The following is a 20,517-nucleotide window of genomic DNA, read 5'->3' on the forward strand; positions in this document are numbered from 1 at the left end:
TGGCAGGCAGATGTGATGACTTAAATGTCAGATTGGTCGGCACCATAATTTCATCTTTGCAAGTGGAGATATGCCTCACTGCAGAAACTCTTTGGGTGAAGAAACCAGCAAGAATCTCTGACTCCAGGATGTTCTTCAAATCCCTCTCAACAATAACTCCTTGTGATGAATTCAAAGTAGCATGAGGTGTAACCTCTATTCATATATCCCCAATAGCCTTTGAATGCAACAGGAGTTCACTGTGTTGAGATGTGGATGTTTCCACCAATATGTCACCAGATCGAAGCTTCTTTACTGCCTGTGGAGAGCCAGCAAGTCCCTCTAGTCCCTTCTAAATGAAAAAGGGAGACATTTGCCCTAAAGGTTTGTCTGAAAGTGAGTGCAATATAAGAAAATGACATACAACAGGTGGTAAGGATGGTGAGGATTGCTGCTCAGAATCTTCAAGACATGGTCGTTTACCTATAGACTGTTTTTTCCTATTTGTTAAAATTTTTAATTGGAGTATCCATAATAAAGAAACTGAAATTTTGGTGTACACTGACTCCACCCACCATGGAGCCCTACAAAGGGGATGCACTACAATGTCAAACAAGGACACTGCAGCAACTCCAGCATTTCGTGAACATTATACCCAAATGCAAACATCATATATTATGTCCACAACTCCTGTTGAAAACATCCAACACTGGTACTTGGTTGACCCTAGCCTGAGTGGACCAGCTGACTGACACAAGGGGGCCACCCCAAGGTTGCCCGTCCTCAGGAATTCAAGGCCAAAGTGGTGTGATAGGGTTGAACCCCTCAACCACCAGGGTCCTCTCCTCCCCTTCACAGGTTGCCACACACGGTAAACACGTGGGTGGATGTTTAGATCCCAGAGGAAGTAAACTGATAGAACAGAAACTTCCCTGGGAGGTGACCTCCCCATATACAGTAATCCACACCGAGGGACACATGGGCTGAGATGGAATCCTCTTCTAATCAGAGATTTAAAAATGAACATAGAGAATCAACCAAGCTCAACTCCTGAGGGTACACATTATCATTCAAATGAACTGTGGAATAGATTAACCCTATCTCAACAGATAACAGGTCAAAGGCTATGTCATTGCATTTGTCGATATGCATTCAAAAGTTTGTTCAACTATTTTATGAACTGATGTTATTAAGTTGGGTATCATACTGTAGATTATAATTCCAAATTTCATACTATACATTATTTACCTTCATATTTACATTAAATATCTAGAAAAACATACCTAAACATTGATTTTTGTGTGTCATGATATGTTGAATGCAGCACTGTTTCATAATGTCAAAGTACAGTCTATAGTGTTATAATTTGAAAATTTTCTGATGCATAAAATATATTTTTAATCTTAAAATGAAAATTACTCTCATGTTGGACAATCAACAACCTGAAAGAAAAACTTTATGAGAAAATCTCAATACTTGATTCAAAAACCTAATATTTTGTGTATGAAAGACTTGTAGTGTTTGCCAATAACCCACAATATATTGTAAACACATTCATGTTTTGTTAAAAATCATAGAATAATTACTCTCATGGATACTTTTGTGGTTATGAGCTGGGTGGATTACACACAATCCATAATGAAAGGGTTAAAACTACTATATTTATATAAAACCTTTCATTTCCTAGATATCAAAAAATGGAGCCTGAAAAACAGCAAAATATTAAAATTTTTTTCAGTATTAAAAAGTGTTAAAATTACTAGAGATATATCTGAAATAACATTAAATGTTCTCATGTTGGTGATAAAACATTTATTCACATGTTAGTCCAAACAATGTTATAAGCAATTTCTAATTTCATAACATAGACCTGTGTCACCTGAATAACTTAAAGACAAAAGCAATTTGCTGAATCAAGTTTGGTACCAGAACATGTGGTACCAGCATAAACCTGACACACGAACATGTGGTACCAGCGTAAACCTGACACACGAACGCGTGGTACCAGCATAAACCTGACACACGAACGCGTGGTACCAGCGTAAACCTGACACACGAACGCGTGGTATCAGCGTAAACCTGACACACGAACGCGTGGTATCAGCGTAAACCTGACACACGAACGCATGGTATCAGCGTAAACCTGACACACGAACGCATGGTATCAGCGTAAACCTGACACACGAACGCGTTGTACCAGCGTAAACCTGACACACGAACGCGTTGTACCAGCGTAAACCTGACACACGAACGCGTTGTACCAGCGTAAACCTGACACACGAACGCGTTGTACCAGCGTAAACCTGACACGCGAACGCGTGTTGTACCAGCGTAAACCTGACACACGAACGTGTTGTACCAGCGTAAACCTGACACACGAACGTGTTGTACCAGCGTAAACCTGACACACGACCGTGTTGTACCAGCGTAAACCTGACACACGAACGTGTGGTACCAGCGTAAACCTGACACACGAACGTGTTGTACCAGCGTAAACCTGACACGCGAACGTGTTGTACCAGCGTAAACCTGACACACCTAACGATGTTGTACCAGCGTAAACCTGACACCTGCGACCATGTTGTACCAGCGTAAACCTGACACACGAACGTGTGGTACCAGCGTAAACCTGGCACACGAACGTGTGGTACCAGCATAAACCTGACACACGAACCTGTGGTACCAGCATAAACCTGACACACGAACGTGTTGTACCAGCGTAAACCTGACACACGAACGTGTTGTACCAGCGTAAACCTGACACACGAACGTGTGGTACCAGCGTAAACCTGGCACACGAACGTGTGGTACCAGCATAAACCTGACACACGAACCTGTGGTACCAGCATAAACCTGACACACGAACCTGTGGTACCAGCATAAACCTGACACACGAACATGTGGTACCAGCATAAACCTGACACACTAACATGTGGTACCAGCATAAACCTGACATACAAGAACATGTGGTACCAGTGTAAACCTACCACAAGAACATGTAATACCAGTGTAAACCTACCACAAGAACATGTACCAGGGTAAACCTGACACAAATACTTGAAACAATCAATTGCTGTATGCCACAAATGTGTAACAACATAAATAACTCTACAAGTAAGATAACATTGAGATGGACAGCATTTCTGCTCATGGTAATCTGTTGAGTACACACACACTTCTGTCATGTAATGGTTTGGATTAAATATCCAGTTTATTTGCACACTTTGTTTGAATACGATAGAAATAAAAGTAATGTTCAACAAATGTTTTGAGTTATCAGAATAACTTGTTCCTGCCTACTATACTCACTAAAACTAATTACGCTTACCTCATAACTTCTCATCAAATAACATTTCTATCAAACAGATATAATTTAATATACACAAACAATTTCCTCAACAAAAAGAATGCCTACAGAAACAAAAATTTCCAGCCCTGTGGTTCATTCTCAAGTCTTTAAAACTTCCAAATAAATATCACTGGTCAATGTTACACATGCTGTGTCTAACACAAAACCATAAACTACTAAACAAACCACTTTATTTACCCTACTATGATGTGAAAATTTGTTTCCAAAGCTATGTTTATTAAATAATCAAACCACAAGAGTAGATGGATGGCACTGAACTTTCATTATTTTGACTTTACCAGAACTGTAGTCTGTTACCATCTGTTCATCATTTCAGTGCTTACCTTTCAGTAGCAAGGTATTATCAATTGGACCTGGATGAGAAGTTTCTTCTCCAATACCACACGTTTCCCAGCTGTCATAGCCCACATATTTTTTCCACTGCTTAAACCATTTGTTGTCAATCAGAAACCTGTAAAAAAAGAATTAAACATTATCTGAGCAACAGCTTCTAAAATATATTACATATACTTCAGATCACTTTCTCTGAGCTTAAACTAAGACCAAAGAATGTTTGGATACAGTGTGTGTTTTTGTTTTTGTGTGCACGTGAGAGTGTGTATTTTTTTTATAGCAAAGCCACATCAGGCTATCTGCTAAGTCCACCAAGGGGAATCAAACCCCTGATTTAAGCATTGTAAATCCATAGACTCATCACTATACCAGAGAGGGACACTTTGATACAGTATCCATAACTTCTTTAAACATTACAGACATAAAAACGTCACTTTCCAAAATTTTGTGCATGTATGAAAGACTAGCATACAAATGTTATATTAGTGGAAAGAAACAGAAATACAACTATGACTGAAAATAAAACCTGGTTAAGGGAAACAAACACTTTAAAATACTTGGTCAAATAACCTTCATAACCAACAAGATGTATTTTAATATTAAGCTGGATAGAAATCATTTCACAGATAATATACTGAAATAAATCATTTACTTTTTTCAGCTTTCTTTTATTTTTTAACTCTGTTTTACTATAACAAGAGCAACCAGGAAAATACAGCTATATTAAGATATTAAATGTGAAAGTATAGAATACCAAGTATAAATATTTCAATTTTAAACATGCTGTTTTCCCTTTATTTCTGTTACATTATATTGAATATTTATTCTCTATTTTGCTTTAAAAATACTACAATAATTGGTCCAAAACCATAAATAATGTCCCCCTTTCCTTTTTCCAGAAAAATAAGATAGCCAACCATTAAAGTTTGAGACATTTAACCAACAAATGATTTTGTTCAATTAACCCACATCTAAAATTTTAATGTCCTACTATTGATATTATAAACATAAGAATAAACTAAATAAAATAAGACTAACTGTTTGGGGAAATTAAAAACAAAAATGTATTTTCATAACTCTCTAGGTTTGTTCAGTCGAAGAATAAGAATACTACTAAATAATGTAAATAACACCTGTTCAAATAAAAATTAAAATATTTCTTAACATTTTGTGCTTATAAGTCATATATTTTAACGAATAAAACTGTATAACACTACTATGCTCACAGAGTACTACAGGTTATAATATTAATAATACATATGATGTAGCTTGTTATTTAGCCTAACTATTAAATGTCTAAATCATTCAAAAATGCCGATTTATTTTAATATGGTGTTCATTCCCACTCCCAGTAATTTTAATAGTCCAATTTAACTAAGATGCAGCAGACTTGTATACTGTCTTCAGCCTTCACTGAAACTGAACATTTAAATATCTAAGTCCGTTTTATCTCAATATCCTCAGTTAGTAAATGTGCAATAATACCTCAACTGACTGTATTGTATATTACCGTCTAATCAGTACTGTACACTGCAGGCAGAGACAGCGATTTCAGTTTAACATTAAATGAACTATAAGACTTTTTTATTCATTACAGCAACAACTAAGCACAAGAGATAAATTCAGCATGTTTTATAACCACTTACCATGTCTCCCCTTTTCTCAAAGGAGTCTTGATTAGGTTAGATATTTCATTTTTTTGAGTTTCAAGATCAGGAAGAGATGAAATACCTACCGCCATTGTCGATATTACTCAGACATCCACCCGGATATGACGTAAAATATGTTCGTCTTCTTTATTTTGTCGTCCTGTATATTAGGATACCGTTCTATGTTATACCTGGTGGCGTTAATGTAAATTAATCAGACATGTAGGCCAACTGTGTGTGTGTGTGTGTTTCTAATAGCAAAGCCACATCGGGCTATTTACTGAGTCCACCGACGGGAATTGAACCCCTGATTTTAGCGTTATAAATCCGAAGACTTGTAGGCCTACTGTTCTGTTTTAATGAAAAATAATTTATATTATTTTATGAGTAGAAGGATGTTTTGAGATACCTTACGCGTATTGAAATCCTTAACATATAACACATTTCTTCTATGGTATATTTGCATATATTTAGACTATTAATAAACCTATTCAGAAAAATATTAGATTAATATAAAGAAACATGGGGCCTGGCATGGCCTAGCGCGTTAAGGCGTGCGCTTCGTAATCTGAGGGTTCGCTCCCGAGCCGCGCCAAACATGCTCGCCCTCCCAACCGTGGGGGCGTTATAATATGAAGGTCAATCCCACTATTCGTTGGTAAAAGAGTAGCCCAAGAGTTGGCGGTGGGTGGTGATGACTAGCTGCCTTCCCTCTAGTCTTACACTGCTAAATTAGGGACGGCTAGCACAGATAGCCCTCGAGTAGCTTTGTGCGAAATTCCAAAAAACAAACAAACAAACATAAATCTGCATATATTAAAAAAAAATTTAATAAATTATTTTGCACTTTTATTGCAGTTATTTTAGTATCCATTATGGAACTGATAAACATTACAAAACATCTTTCGATTTACTATAACACTTGTTCATTCATCCATGGTAAGCCCTCCAGTGGCTCAGCAGTATGTCTGCAAACTTACAACGCTAAAAACCACGTTTCGATACTTGTGGTGGGCAGAGCATAGATAGCCCATTGTGTAGCTTTGTGCTTAATTCAAAACAACGACAACATACATGGTAATTGAGCTAATAATGTATTGCAACAACTATAGTATCACATTAGTGTCAATATATCAAACATTCCTAACTGTCGCACTGGTTTTTAAGATTTTACAATATATATTCAAAGAAAAAATGTTAATTGTATTCATAATGTGTAATGCATGCTGAAGGGATTTTCAATATGGTATTCATAATGTGTAATGCACGCTGAAGGAATTTTCAATTTTGGAAATAAAATGAGAAAATGTTTTATTTCAATAAATAGCTTTAATAAAGCTGCAATGGTAAAATGAGGGTTGAAATAAAGTTTTTATCATTATCTGGAGAGTAAAGGTCGTTTTTTTCTTGCTTTATTGCCAAACTGTTTTATTTGCCGAATATCAAAGCCATATCTTTCTCCACATTAGTTTATGAGGTTCGCACATATGTAGAAGAAAGTATGTCTCAACTTAAAGTCTTAGAGATGAAATTAATTCTCGTGACATCTAAATCCAAAAATTACATACCTTACATGTACGTGGGTGTGTTTATGGAATTCAGTTGATAGTCTTGTTTAATATTTATTAATAAAATTGGACATAGTTTTAAAACTCGAACTAAATCTTAAAATAATAATGCAGACGGTCAATTACGTTTCAGAAAGTAATTTGCATATGCTAATACAGTGGCACGTTGGCTTAGTGCGAACTATTTATGCACGAACAAAAAGTGTTCATCACCCATAGTTTTGTATATACTTACAGAAATAGAAAGGAAGATGAATATAAAATTAACTACTGAATTGGATAGAAGAGTGGCTTAATGGAATAAGATAGAAGATTGTCACCAATTCGAGGGTCGCGGGTTCGAATCCCGGTCGGACCAAACGTGCTTGCCCTTTCATCTGTTATGGTCAATCTTACTATTCGTTGGTAAAGGAGTAGCCCAAAAGTTGGCGGTGAGTGGCGATGACCAGCTTCCTTTCCTCTTGTCTTACACTGCTAAATTGGGAAGACTAATGTAGATATCCCTCGTGTAGCTTTGTGCAAAATTCATAAATTAACCAACCAATCAATACAAACGATACAAGTGGAAACTTGTAATAATTTGTCAAACACATTTGTGAGAAACGTTGATAATCAGTTCATGGAGTCTAGTTAAGTAGAAAGTATACAAGAAAAGATATCTAAATGGAACTGTACATACTAAATGTATTCCATCAAAGCTTGAGAAACAGAATATAATGAGTGTATATGCTCTTCAAAACAAGAAACGCAAAAGGGATATTTTTGTTATTTTAAAGAGAAATATATGTAATAACGTTACAAGCTCAGAGTATGTGATGTTACACGTGTTAAGGCACTGATTGTCAGACCAAAATGACAATAAAAGTTGTGCACTTTGAAAACGGAGGAAAACATCGGATTTTTCGCCAAAACGCATGCGTGTCCAATAAATTTGTTTGAGAGATCTGCATGTTCTGCAAGTGCAACATGTGCAAAATCTCTATAAAAGTGACGGGTTCTCGGTTTCCATAGCTCAGTGTTAAGCCACCGACACGCAATACAGTTACGCCAAGACTGACTGAAGCACAACGCAACAACGCCAGTGGTCGCTTGAAAGCAGGCGAATCGCGATTAGATGTTGCCAGAGCTCTGAATGTCCACCCAAGCACCATCACAAGGCTATGGAATCGTCACGAACAACATGGATCAACTCGTGACCGTCCACGATCTGGCAGACCTCTTGTGACCACGCCCGCACAAGATCGCTACATCCGGTTACGTCACCTTCGAGATAGGACCACCACTGCGACGTCTACTGCCTCATCCATACCAGGGCTGCGTAGGATTTCCGATCAGACCGTTCGCAACCGTCAACGAGATTCTTAGGCCCCATGTGCAACCCATCATGGTGAACGTCAACGACGTTTTTCAACATGACAACGCCCGTCCTCACACAGCCCGACTCACCACTGTCTTCTTGAGACACCACAACATCAACGTTCTTCCCTGGCCCTCCAGATCACCAGATTTAAACCCCATCGAACATCTTTGGGACGAGTTGGACCGACGTCTGCAACGGCGACAACCTCAACCGCAGACTCTACCTCAGCTTGCAGCAGCTTTGCAGGCTGAGTGGACAGCCATTCCACAGGATGTGATTCGTCATCTCATCGCTTCCATGGGCAGGAGATGCCAAGCAGTTATTGATGCTCACGGGGGGCATACTCGTTATTGACGTTTAGTGACGTTAAATTTCACCTAGTGAGTGGGGACTTCGCCTTTGCAGACTTTGGATGTTCAGCAGTGAATGTAATAAGAAAGGTTAATTACCCAATAGGTTTAAAGTAACATACTCAGTGGAAAAGTTATCGTATAGTCTTCATACAGTTCATTCACTTACCAAGATTAAAAACTTCATATATTTTTTTGGTCTTAGTAATTATAAATTCATGACAGAGATCACAAACATGAACACGTGAGTAAAAATATTATATATTTAAAACAAAGCTCTGGCTTATGCTCAGGCCAACCTCGTTTCCTCTACACAGCTTTTTATTAATGTTAAAAATTAATAATAAAACAAAATGTGCGAGTGGACCAATGTAGCTAACATTTACTGATGTATAAACTTGAGTAAATAATAACAATAAGTAGATATTTGTTAATTGTTAAGGATAAAGCTACATAATGGGATATTTGTGCAATGAGCAACAAATATATTGAAAACCCGTTTTTTGCATCATAGAAAGAAGAAAGACTGTAAGTCACCACAACCCACTACAAACTCTTGGACTACTATTTACTTATGAATAATGGGGCTAGCTAGCACATCTCAACGCTTCCACAGTTGAAAGGACGAGCCCGCGATCGATGTAATTAACTAATAATAGCAAGTATGAATACATTTAAGTGGTTTGTTTTGTTTTGAATTTCTCGCAAAGATATTTGAGGGCAAGTTGCGCTAGTCGTCCCTAATTTAGCAGTGTATGACTAGAGGGAAGGCAGCTAGTCATCACCACCCACCACCAACTCTTGGACTACTCTTTTACTAACGAATAGTGGGGTTGACTGTCATATTATAACGCTCCCCACGGCTGAAAGGGTGAGCATGTTTGGTGTGATGGGAATTCGTACCTGCGACCCCCAGATTACGAGTCGAGTGCCTTAACCACCTGGCCATGCCAGGTCACATTTAAGTGACTAATAAAAGTAAGTGTGAATAGACACAAGCAACTAACAACCGTAATTGTATGTATCAGGTAATCCCATAAGTAATTTCCGAAAATTTAATACAGCAAGTGAATCATCATTTCTGTCCTTGTAGAAGGCTTTGATGACTAAAATATGTAGTAGGAGATGTATAAAAATGTTCATGCAAATAAAATAAATTAATTCATTTCAGATCAATAATCAAATAAACCCTTATAAAGATGGATGTATCTGAGGCGCACATTAAACATATAATGCTTTATGAGTTTGAAAAAAGGCAATAGTGCAGCAGAAACTACATGAAACATTCAAAGTGTTTTTGGTGTGGAGTCTCTCAATGAAAGAAAATGTCGAAGGTGGTTTGAGAAGTTCAGATCAGGTGACTACAGATTAAGTGATGCGCCACGTTCAGGTTGTTTTGTTGCGTTTAATGATGACTTGCTGGTGGCTGCACTTGATGAAGATTGTGCTGTAACAGTTGCAGAACTAGCACAGAAGCTAAATTCAACCGATTCAACAGTTCACTATCATCTGCAACAGCTTGAGAAAGGTGTAGAAATTTGGAAAGTAGGTTCCTCATGATTTTACAGAAGCCGACCTTTGAGCAACAGTGGACATTTGCACTTTTCTGCACTCTCGTGAAAGTAACTCACCTTTTTTTAGACAGGTTAGTGACTGGAGATGAAAAATGGATATTTAATAATAATGTTAAGCACCACAGACAATAGCTTAGTGCAGGTAAACTGGCTAAAGTACAGTCCAAAATGGACCTCCACCCTAGGAAAGTCGAGTTGCTGCCACTCAATCTCATGATTACATCAGACTTCTATTGTCAACAGTTAGAGCGCTTGAATGTTGTACTGAAAGAAAAGAGGTCTGCTTTGACAATCCTTAAAGGTGTTGTGTTACACCTCGATAATGCATGGCCCCATACAGCAAGGATCACATCTGCAAAGATTGAAGAACTAGACTGGGAAAACTTCCACATCCTCCTTATTCTACAGACCTTGTCACATATGATTATCATCTATTCCAAAGTTTGCAGAACTGTCTTGATGGAAAAGAGCTTGGAACACATGAAGATGCCAAAACTACCCTCTCAACATTCTTCTCCAACAAACCCCAATAAATTTATAGAAGTGACATTCAGAAGCTTGTGAATCGTTGTCAGGAAGTAATTAATAATAATGAAACATACATTATTGATTAAATATTATTAAAAGCATTTCAAATCCTTTCTCTTTTTCTCAACTTAATATCGGACATTACTTAAGGGATAACCTGATAGATGAAAGTAAGTAACAACGGTAATTGCGTGTAGATAAGAGTAACTAACTAACAACGGAAAATGCGAAGAGACATAAGTAACTAACAACAGTAAGTGTGTTTAGATGTAAGTAACCAACAATAGTAAGAGTGAAGAGACATAAACAACTAACATCATTAGTGGTGAGTAGATGTAAGTAATTAACAATAGTAAGTGTGAAGAGACATAAACAACTAACAGCATTAGTTTTGAGTAAATGTAAGTAACTAAAATAGCAAGTGTGAAGAGACATAAACAACTAATAGTTAGTTTTGAGTAAATGTAAGTAACGTAATAGACACAAGTAACTAACAACAGTAAATGTGTTTCGATATAAGTAACCAGCAATAGTAAGAGTGAGGAGATATAAACAACTAATGTTGTAGATGTAAGTAGATAACAATAGTAAGTGTGAATAGACATAAACAACTAACAACATTAGTTGTGTGTAGATGTAAGTAGCTAACAATAGTAAGTGCGAATAGACACAAGTAACTAACAACAGTAAATGTGTTTAGATATAAGTAACCAGCAATAGTAAGAGTGAGGAGACATAAACAACTAACAACATCAGTTGTGAGTAGATGTAAGTAACAAACAAGAATAAGTGTGAATAGACATAATTAACTTACAACAGGAGCTGTGAGTACATGCAAGTAACCAACAATAGTAAGAGTGATTAGGCATAAGTAACTAACAACAGTAATTGTGAGTAAATGTGAATAGTAAGTGTGAACACACAAAAGTAACTAACAGCAATAAGTGTGTTTAGATGTGAGTAACTAACAATAAATGTGAATAGACATAAGTAACTAAGACTAGTAACAGAGAGTAGATGTAAGTAACAAACAATAATAAGTGTGAATAGACATAAGTAACTAAGAACAGTAAGTGTGAGAAGATGAAAGTAACTAACAATACTGAGTGTGAATAGACATACGTAACTAAGAACAGTAACTGTGAGAAGATGAAAGTAACTAACAATACTGAGTGTGAATAGACATACGTAACTAACAGTAGTTGTGAGTAGATGAGTGTAACTAACAATAGTAAGTGTGAGTAGACAAAACAATAGTAAATGTGTATAGACACAAGCAACTAAAAACAGTGAGTGTGTTTAGATGTAAGAAACTAACAACAGTAAGAGTGTTTAGACATAAGTAACTAACAACGGGAGTTATGAGTAGAGGTAAGCAACTAACAACAATAACTGTCAGAAGGTGTAAGTAACTAACAATAATAAGTGTGAATAGACAAAAGTAACTAACAGCAGTAAGTTTCTTTAAATGTAAGTAACTAATAATAGTAAGGGTGAATAAACATAGGTAACTCGCAAGAGTAAGAATTAATCAACGTAAATAACTAACACTAGTAATTGTGAGTAGATATAAGTAACTAATAATAGTAAGTGTGAATACACATAAGTAACTAACAACGTTAATTTTGAGTAGATGTAAGCAACGAACAATAGTAAGTATGAATAAGTATAAGTAATTAACAACAGTAATCGTGAGTAGGTGTAAGTAATTAACAATAGTAAGCTTGAATACACATAAGTAACTAACAACGGTAATTTTGAGTAGATGTAAAAAACTAACAATACCAAGTGTGGATAGATGTAAGTAACTAACAGCGGTAAGTGTGTTTAGATGAAAGTAACTAACAATAGTAAGTGTGAATAAACATAAATAACTAACAATAGTAGGTATGAATATACATAAGTTACTAACAACAGTAATTGTTTGTAGATGTAAGTAACTAACAACATTAAGTATGAGTAGACATCAGTATCTAACAACACTAGTTGTGAGTAGAAGTAAGTAACTAAAATAGTAAGGGTGAATAGAAGTAATTAACTAAGAAGTGTAGTTGTGTATAGATTTAAGTAATTAAACCTATTGAGTGTGAATAGACATAAGTAACTAACAACAGTGAGTGTGTTTAGATGTACGTAAGTAACAACAGTAAGTGTGAATAGACGTAAGTAGCTAAAAACTGGAGTTGTGTGTGGATGTAAGTAACTAACAACAGGAAGTGTGAATATACACAAGTAACAAACGACAGTGAGTGTGTTTAGTTGTAAGTAGCTAACAATAGTAAGAGCGAATAGACATAAGTAAGTAACAATAATAATAGTGAATAGATGTAAGTAACTAACAATAGTAGTTTGAAATCAGCCATTCCACTGTCCGGAAAATAGTCAACAAGTAGAGGGCTTTCAAAACGACTGCCAAAATGTCCAGGTCTGGTCATCCAAGCAACTTCACCCCGAGAGCAGACCGCAAGATGCTAAATGAGGTCTCCAAAAACCTTAAAATGTCATCACGGGACCTACAGCAGGTTCTGGCTGCTGTTGACGTGAAAGTGCATGTCTCTACAATCAGAAAGAGACTGCACAAGTTTAACTTGCATGGGAGGTGTGCAAGGAGGAAACCTTTGCTCTCTAAGAGAAACATCAAGGTCAGACTGAAGTTTGTCAGAGAGAATGTAGACAAAGACCAGGACTTCCGGAATAATGTTCTTTGGACAGATTAGTCCAAAACTGAATTATTTGGACACCAGAACAGAGGACATGTTTGGCGTAAACCAAATACAGCATTCCAGGAAAAGAACCTCATATCAACTGTGAAGCATGGGGGGTGGAAGTGTCATGGTTTGGGGCTGCTTTGCTGCAGCAGGACCTGGACAGCTCACAATCACAGAATCCACCAAGAATTTTACTGTGTATCAGAGGGTGCTTGAGGATCATGTGAGACCATCTGTATGAAAATTACAGCTGAAGCGGAACTGGACCGTGCAACACGACAATGACCCAAAACATACCAGTAAATCCATCAAGGACTGGCTGAAAACTAAGAAATGGAGAGTCCTGGAATGGCCGAGTCAAAATCCAGATCTTAATCCCATTGAGATGCTGTGGGTTGACTTGAAACGGGCTGTACATGCAAGAAACCTCTCAAACTCTCTTAGCTGAAAGAATTCTGCATTGAGGAGTGGGGCAAACATTCTTCAGACCGATGTCAGAGACTGGTAGATGGCTACAAGAAGCGTCTCACTGTAGTATTTCAGCCAAAGGAGGTAACACTAGCTATTAGGGGTAAGGTGTCCTAACTTTTTCTTCAGTTCGAATATGCATTTGTGTAGAATTACATTTACAGAAGATCTTGAAAAGTCTTTTCTTCAGTTTTAATTGTTGAGTTATATTCTTATAATCTCTCAGTATTGTTAAAATTGAGATTAAATATCTATATATCCCAAAAATATTACAAAAATATACAGGCTTTCATAGGGTGTCCTAAATTTTTCACATGACTGTATCTTACAGCAGTAAGTGCATTTTGATGTAAGTAACTAACAATAGTAAGTGTGAACAGACATATGAAACTAACAATAGTAATAGCGAGTTGATGTAAGTAACTAACAACATTAAGTGTGAATAGACGTAAATAACTGACAACCGTAGTTGTGAATAGATGTAAGTAACTAAACAAATTAAGTGTGAATAGACATAAGTAACTAAAAATAGTAATAGTGAGAAGATGTAAGTATCTAAGAACATTAAGTATGATTAGACATAAGTAACTAATAATAGTAACAGTGAGTAGATATAAGTAACTAAGTATAGTAATTATGAATAACATAAGTAACTAACAATAGTAAGTGTGAACAGACATAAGTAACTAACAATAATAATAGTAATTAGATGTAAGTAACTAACAACGGTAATTATGAATAGACATAAGTAATTAACAACAGTAGTAATGATTAGAGGTAAGTAACTAACAATAGTAAGTGTACATAGACAAAAGTAACTAACAATAATGACAGTGAATAAACGTAAGGAATTAACAATAGTGATAGTCTGTAGATGTAATTAACTGACATTAGTAGGTATGAATAGACATAACTAAGTTACAATAATAAGTGTTAATAGACATAAGTAACTAACAATAGTAAGTGTGAATAGACATAACTAATTAATAACAGTAGTTGTCAGTATTTATAAATAAATAACTATTAACAGTAAGTGTGAATAGATATAAGTAACTAACAGTATTTATTGTGAGTAAATATAAATAACTGAAAATAGTAAGTATGAATAGTTTGTTTGTTTTCGAATTTCGCACAAAGCTACTCTAGCGCTATCTGTGTTAGCCGTCCCTAATTTAGCAGTGACCAGAGGGAAGGCAGCTAGTCATCACCACCCACCACCAACTCTTGGGCTATTCTTTTACCAACGAATAGTGGGATTGACCGAAAGGGCGAGCATGTTTGGCGCGACGGGGATGCGAACCCGCGACCCTCAGATTACGAGTCGCACGCCTTAACACACTTGGCCATGTCGGGCCAGTATGAATAGACATAAGTAACTAACAATAGTAATAATAAGTAGATGTAAGTAACTATGAATAGTAAGTGTGAATAGACATAAGTAACCAACAACAGTGAGCAAGATAAGGTGCAAGTAACTAATATATTTGTGCAGTTTGGCCATCATATCTTCTAATTGAAGGTAACTTCATGACTGCAGCCAGTAAGTGCACGTTTGACTAAAACGTGTTTAAATACTAACCGTACTGAAAGAAAGTACAGCAAAATATTACAGAAGAGTCGTGCTTGCATATATATGTGGATCGTATAATTAGATCAAGTTATAAACGTTTTAACGAAATTAAAAAAACAACAAAAGTTCCGTACATAGCAGGACATTACGTCGTAAGTTTAGCTAAATTAATTTTTGATAATTGATTTGTTTGACGTATAAATGACTGTCCTAACTTTCGTTTTAAATCCTTTTATTGAACTTGTTTGTTAACATTTTCTCCTTCTTGGTTATCGGAAAAGACTTGGCTATAACCAGCTATATGTATTTATTAAGTGTCATTGGTTATTTAATATTACAATGGTTGTGTCATACACCATACGATATTTTCTTTTCTACATCTGACATTTTTATATTCACGTAAATGATTCAGGTATTATTTTCTTACTTTCAAACTCTCTTTGTTAACTTGAAGATGACCTAAAAAGATCGAAAAGTTGTTTTGTATTTTATTTTAATTAAAGTTTTAATACCCATACCAGCCGTTTTGACAATACATTTTTACGTCAAGTGGGTTTTTCGTCAATATGAAATTCTTACTTATTATTTTGTAGTTTCAGGAATATTAGTTTTTGGCGTTATTATTATAAAAGAATAACTGCTACTAACTGGACACAAATAAAACAATATGATGTGCCGTCATAAATTTGTCACAAATCTATTCTCGTCTAATTTTGGACAGTTGGAGTGGCTTAATGAGTTTTCAACATTGCATCATTGGCCAAAAGAAGTATCAGAGAGAACAGGTTTATGTGTTTCTCAATTTCGCACAAAACTACTCGAAGGCTGCAGTAGCCTTCACTAATTTATCAGTGATAGACTAGAAGTAAAATAGCTAGTTAACATTCCAAACCATCCACAGGCAACATCCGGGTTACTCTTTTATCAAAATATGGTGGAATTGACTGTATGTTATAACGTTCTTGCAGCTGAAAATGTAAGTTCAGTGACTAAAATTCGAATTCGTGATCCCCAGAATGCCCTACCACGAGAATAGATTTATTTGTTAATATATGTATTTAGGACTTATTTGGGTTACGGCCGAAAATGTTGTTAACAGTGAGGGTAGAAAAATGGTGACATAATGCATTCTAACCTTTACATGTAGAAACGTGGTAAAAGTATATTTAATTAGTTATACTGATTGTAAGTGTGAATAGATCTAAGTATCTAACAGCAGTAAACTTCAGTAGATAAACGCTACTGATGACAGTAAGTCTGAATAGACTTAACTCACTAACTACAGCAAAGAGGGTTGACCCAAGTCAATGATGACGTTAAGCGAGATATAACCAATAGCATTAGACGCGAGGTTTTACTCAAGCATTGCTTACCCCATAATTGTATCTTATAGTTGAGCAGTTTGTACTTTTGGTTAAGCTTCTAATGTTTATATTGGTTGATAGTTTGTGTTCAACTTGACCTTGTAATGCCAGTGTTTGGGTTATAATGTGTGTTTATATGATATTGGTTGATAGTTTGTGTTCAACTTGACCTTGTAGTGTCAGTGTTGGGTTATAATGTGTGTTTATATGATATTGGTTGTTTTTGGTTGATAGTTTGTGTTCAACTTGACCTTGTAGTGTCAGTGTTGGGTTATAATGTGTGTTTATATGGCGTGGAGTTTATTACATTTCTGTGATGTTTATCTGACAGTTTGGTAGTTTTTCTTCTCCTTTGTTTCAACTGTTAAAATATACAGTTTCAGTTGACTTGATTTTATTTGTGTTTCTTGGTTGTAATATCTTCTAATTGTTTGGAAAAAGTGAACAAATTTGTATATTGAACACAGGCCACAAATATGATTATTGACTTCCATACTATACAAGTAGAGATCGTTTGATTCTTGCTACCATTCATGTGATGAGTTATTTTTATTTGTGCATTGTAAGTAAGTCATAGTTTCAGATATGTAACACTGTATAAAGTGTGTAGTAAATGCAAGTACGTTAAATTTATCAGATAGTTAAGGTTTAAATTTGTTTTTATGAATCCAGTGTGCAATGTATGGTAAGGCTGATTAGTATTAAAAACAGAATATTTTAATATCTTCATAAAGTTACATTTTTATTTATATCTATCCAAACAGATGTTAAAAATCTGACTTTATAAAATGAAAAACTTAAAACTATTGTTGAAAGTGAATACCAGAAACATAAATACATACAGTACCTAGTATTAATTGTGTTTCAGTTGACTTGATTTTATTTGTGTTTCTTGGTTGTAATATCTTCTAATTGTTTGGAAAAAGTGAACAAATTTGTATATTGAACACAGGCCACAAATATGATTATTGACTTCCATACTATACAAGTAGAGATCGTTTGATTCTTGCTACCATTCATGTGATGAGTTATTTTTATTTGTGCATTGTAAGTAAGTCATAGTTTCAGATATGTAACACTGTATAAAGTGTGTAGTAAATGCAAGTATGTTAAATTTATCAGATAGTTAAGGTTTAAATTTGTTTTTATGAATCCAGTGTGCAATGTATGGTAAGGCTGATTAGTATTAAAAACAGAATATTTTAATATCTTCATAAAGTTACATTTTTATTTATATCTATCCAAACAGATGTTAAAAATCTGACTTTATAAAATGAAAAACTTAAAACTATTGTTGAAAGTGAATACCAGAAACATAAATACATACAGTACCTAGTATTAATTGTGTAAAACAAATAGCATTAAACAGAAGAAAATCAGAGAAAAGATATCAAATGTTTAGTTGCTAAACATTTATATTCAATGCTAAAGTTTTAAATAACAAACATCTTTCAATATTTTGATTTCAGAATAGCATAATTAAACACAGGAAACACGACCTTTTTACACTATTCAAGAATATTCAAAACATAACTTTGCTAAGATATAAAGAAAAGCTTTTCTGTTTACATATTAATATTTTAAAAGCTGAATCTTACTAAAAGTTATAGTGTGGTAATGCCTTTCATTACCATCTTGTGTGTTATGGTTGAAGTGCACGTTTAAAGTTGAATAGTTTATGTATGGATTAAATATAACGAATATTTTTCCAACAAGGATTTTGATAAAAGATTAAGTATTTTGTGATATTATAAATCCTGCAACAACAACATAAATCTGTGGATTAAGAGTTGGATGATACATTTATCTTTTCCTATTACTGTTATTGTGGAAAACATAAATTTTATAATAGTCTTCTGATGTATCGGGTATTAGGCACTCACTATGATGATTTATCCATAAAACATATTTATTTATATATATGTGTTTATTTACACACACACATATTTAATTCCATTCAAACTAGAAAAACATTTATGTCTCAAAAATAACAAGAAATATTTTCATGGCTAGTAGAATCGTCAATAAAGTTCTGTTTGTGGAAGTACAGTTTTGTTTAATACCCTAATAGCTGAAACCTAAATGTATCACAACAGATCATACAAGTAATAAGAAACATTTTGTAAATGTAAAATCATGTAGGAACAGCTGTGTCAGAAAAAATCATGACACAGATATACAGAGATATCACTATTTGTTTCTGACATGATTTCCTGATAAAAAAAAGGTAGTGCATTCTATTAATATGTGTAATGAGATTTAATATTATATATATTGATATTTGATTGTCTATCACTTATACACGATGTAGGGGTTAGCTTCTTAAAGACAACAACTGTATAATGTACAAAGCATTGAGTATTCTATATGTCACAATCATCTAATGTTCATGTATTACTGACAGGTAATTCCTGTCTAACCCTGTACTTAAGCTTTTTCTAGGAAGAGCATAATTCTGTAAGAAAGCTACTTTTAAGGGGTAATAATAACATTGTTTACACGATAATTATGCTTTCTTTTTCTCTTACTACCAGTCATTACTCTAATAGATGACATCGTGCACTACCCATAAATACACATAGTTGATAGTTGATTTAGGTTTAAACTGACATTAGTAATAAAGTATTTGTAGAGATATTTCAACTGAAACAAGAAGAAAGATAAACAATTTGGCAGGTTGGTCACTATGGTTTCGTACCTTATTGATGGTTTCATGCCTTGTGTTTAAGACTTGTTGGATATGGAAACAAATGAAAACGAGTGGCAATCATCTCTAAAAGTAAAACCATCAATCAGTGTTGATCTTTAGTGTGAATATTTGTGTATGCCTATTGAGTACCTTGACCATCCCTACAATACAGTGTCTATTAACTATTGTACTTCAGTGATCCACTGGTTATGATTACTTTATCTTCTCTTTAAGAACTACATCTTTATCGTTAATTCCAAGATATTCAAGAGTCTATAAATAACAATATGCTTTACGGATATGAGTGTTCATAATTCATGAAAAAACAAACAAGAAAATTGTGTCACATGGAAAACTGTATAAAAATTTTTAAAGTTTGTGGCTGTTGTTCTAGTGATTTCTTCATCTATGTTGGTTTTAATTAAGAAATCTTGACAGTTAGATTTGGAAGTTCACAGGTCTGATCATCATGGATGTAGACTTAAGTGACAGCTTCACTCCACTAAAGTCCTGCCAGATGATGCCATGTTGATCTCCCGGAGTTTCATTTGTATAGTAACGACCATTTAAGTTGGCTTCAAGACAGGATGAAAACCACCATCCTGACTCATACTTCTGGGCACAGTGTTCTTTCCAACCATCATTGTCAGAGTCTTTTGTGGAGAAGTACTTATTGTTGTGGAAAGATAAACTGTCACCTAGACAGAACAACACAATGGAATTAATTAGATTTTGTTTGTTTCATGAACCAACTCTAACTAAGAATATTTGGTTAACTATCGAATATTCACCATTTTTTAAAGTTATTTACATCTTTCGATCTCAACACGAATGGAACCGGTATTATATTTATAATTAAACGTACAGAGCAACATGTGTCTGATCTACACCTTGACATGCTAAACACCAGGCAGTGCCCAGCCCTGAGCATAAACGACTTAACAAAATTTTAACTAAGTGATAAGAGTATTATCCTTCAGAACTAGATGTTAAATACATTGACTCTC

General features: G+C 35.0%; 2 protein-coding genes across 2 annotated transcripts in view; both read right to left on the minus strand.

The window, feature by feature from the left end:
* Positions 1 to 5,465, minus strand: part of LOC143240650 (ubiquitin carboxyl-terminal hydrolase 4-like) — a 70,898-nt gene extending 65,433 nt beyond the window's left edge. Inside the window, exons 1-2 of the mRNA XM_076483420.1 lie at positions 5,329 to 5,465; positions 3,673 to 3,800 (exon numbers count right to left, since the gene is read on the minus strand). Of these exons, the coding sequence (XP_076339535.1) occupies positions 3,673 to 3,800; positions 5,329 to 5,423 (223 nt within the window). The 5' untranslated portion in view covers positions 5,424 to 5,465. The remainder of the gene's footprint in view (positions 1 to 3,672; positions 3,801 to 5,328) is intronic.
* Positions 5,466 to 18,016: 12,551 nt separating this feature from the next.
* The window catches only part of LOC143236747 (MAM and LDL-receptor class A domain-containing protein 1-like), a 121,705-nt gene continuing 119,204 nt past the window's right edge, over positions 18,017 to 20,517 (minus strand). Inside the window, exon 61 of the mRNA XM_076475233.1 lies at positions 18,017 to 20,208. Within this exon, the coding sequence (XP_076331348.1) occupies positions 19,949 to 20,208 (260 nt within the window). The 3' untranslated portion in view covers positions 18,017 to 19,948. The remainder of the gene's footprint in view (positions 20,209 to 20,517) is intronic.

The sequence above is a fragment of the Tachypleus tridentatus genome, chromosome 13 (assembly GCF_004210375.1).
Source record: "Tachypleus tridentatus isolate NWPU-2018 chromosome 13, ASM421037v1, whole genome shotgun sequence".
In the NCBI taxonomy this organism is placed as follows: Eukaryota; Metazoa; Arthropoda; class Merostomata; order Xiphosura; family Limulidae; genus Tachypleus; species Tachypleus tridentatus.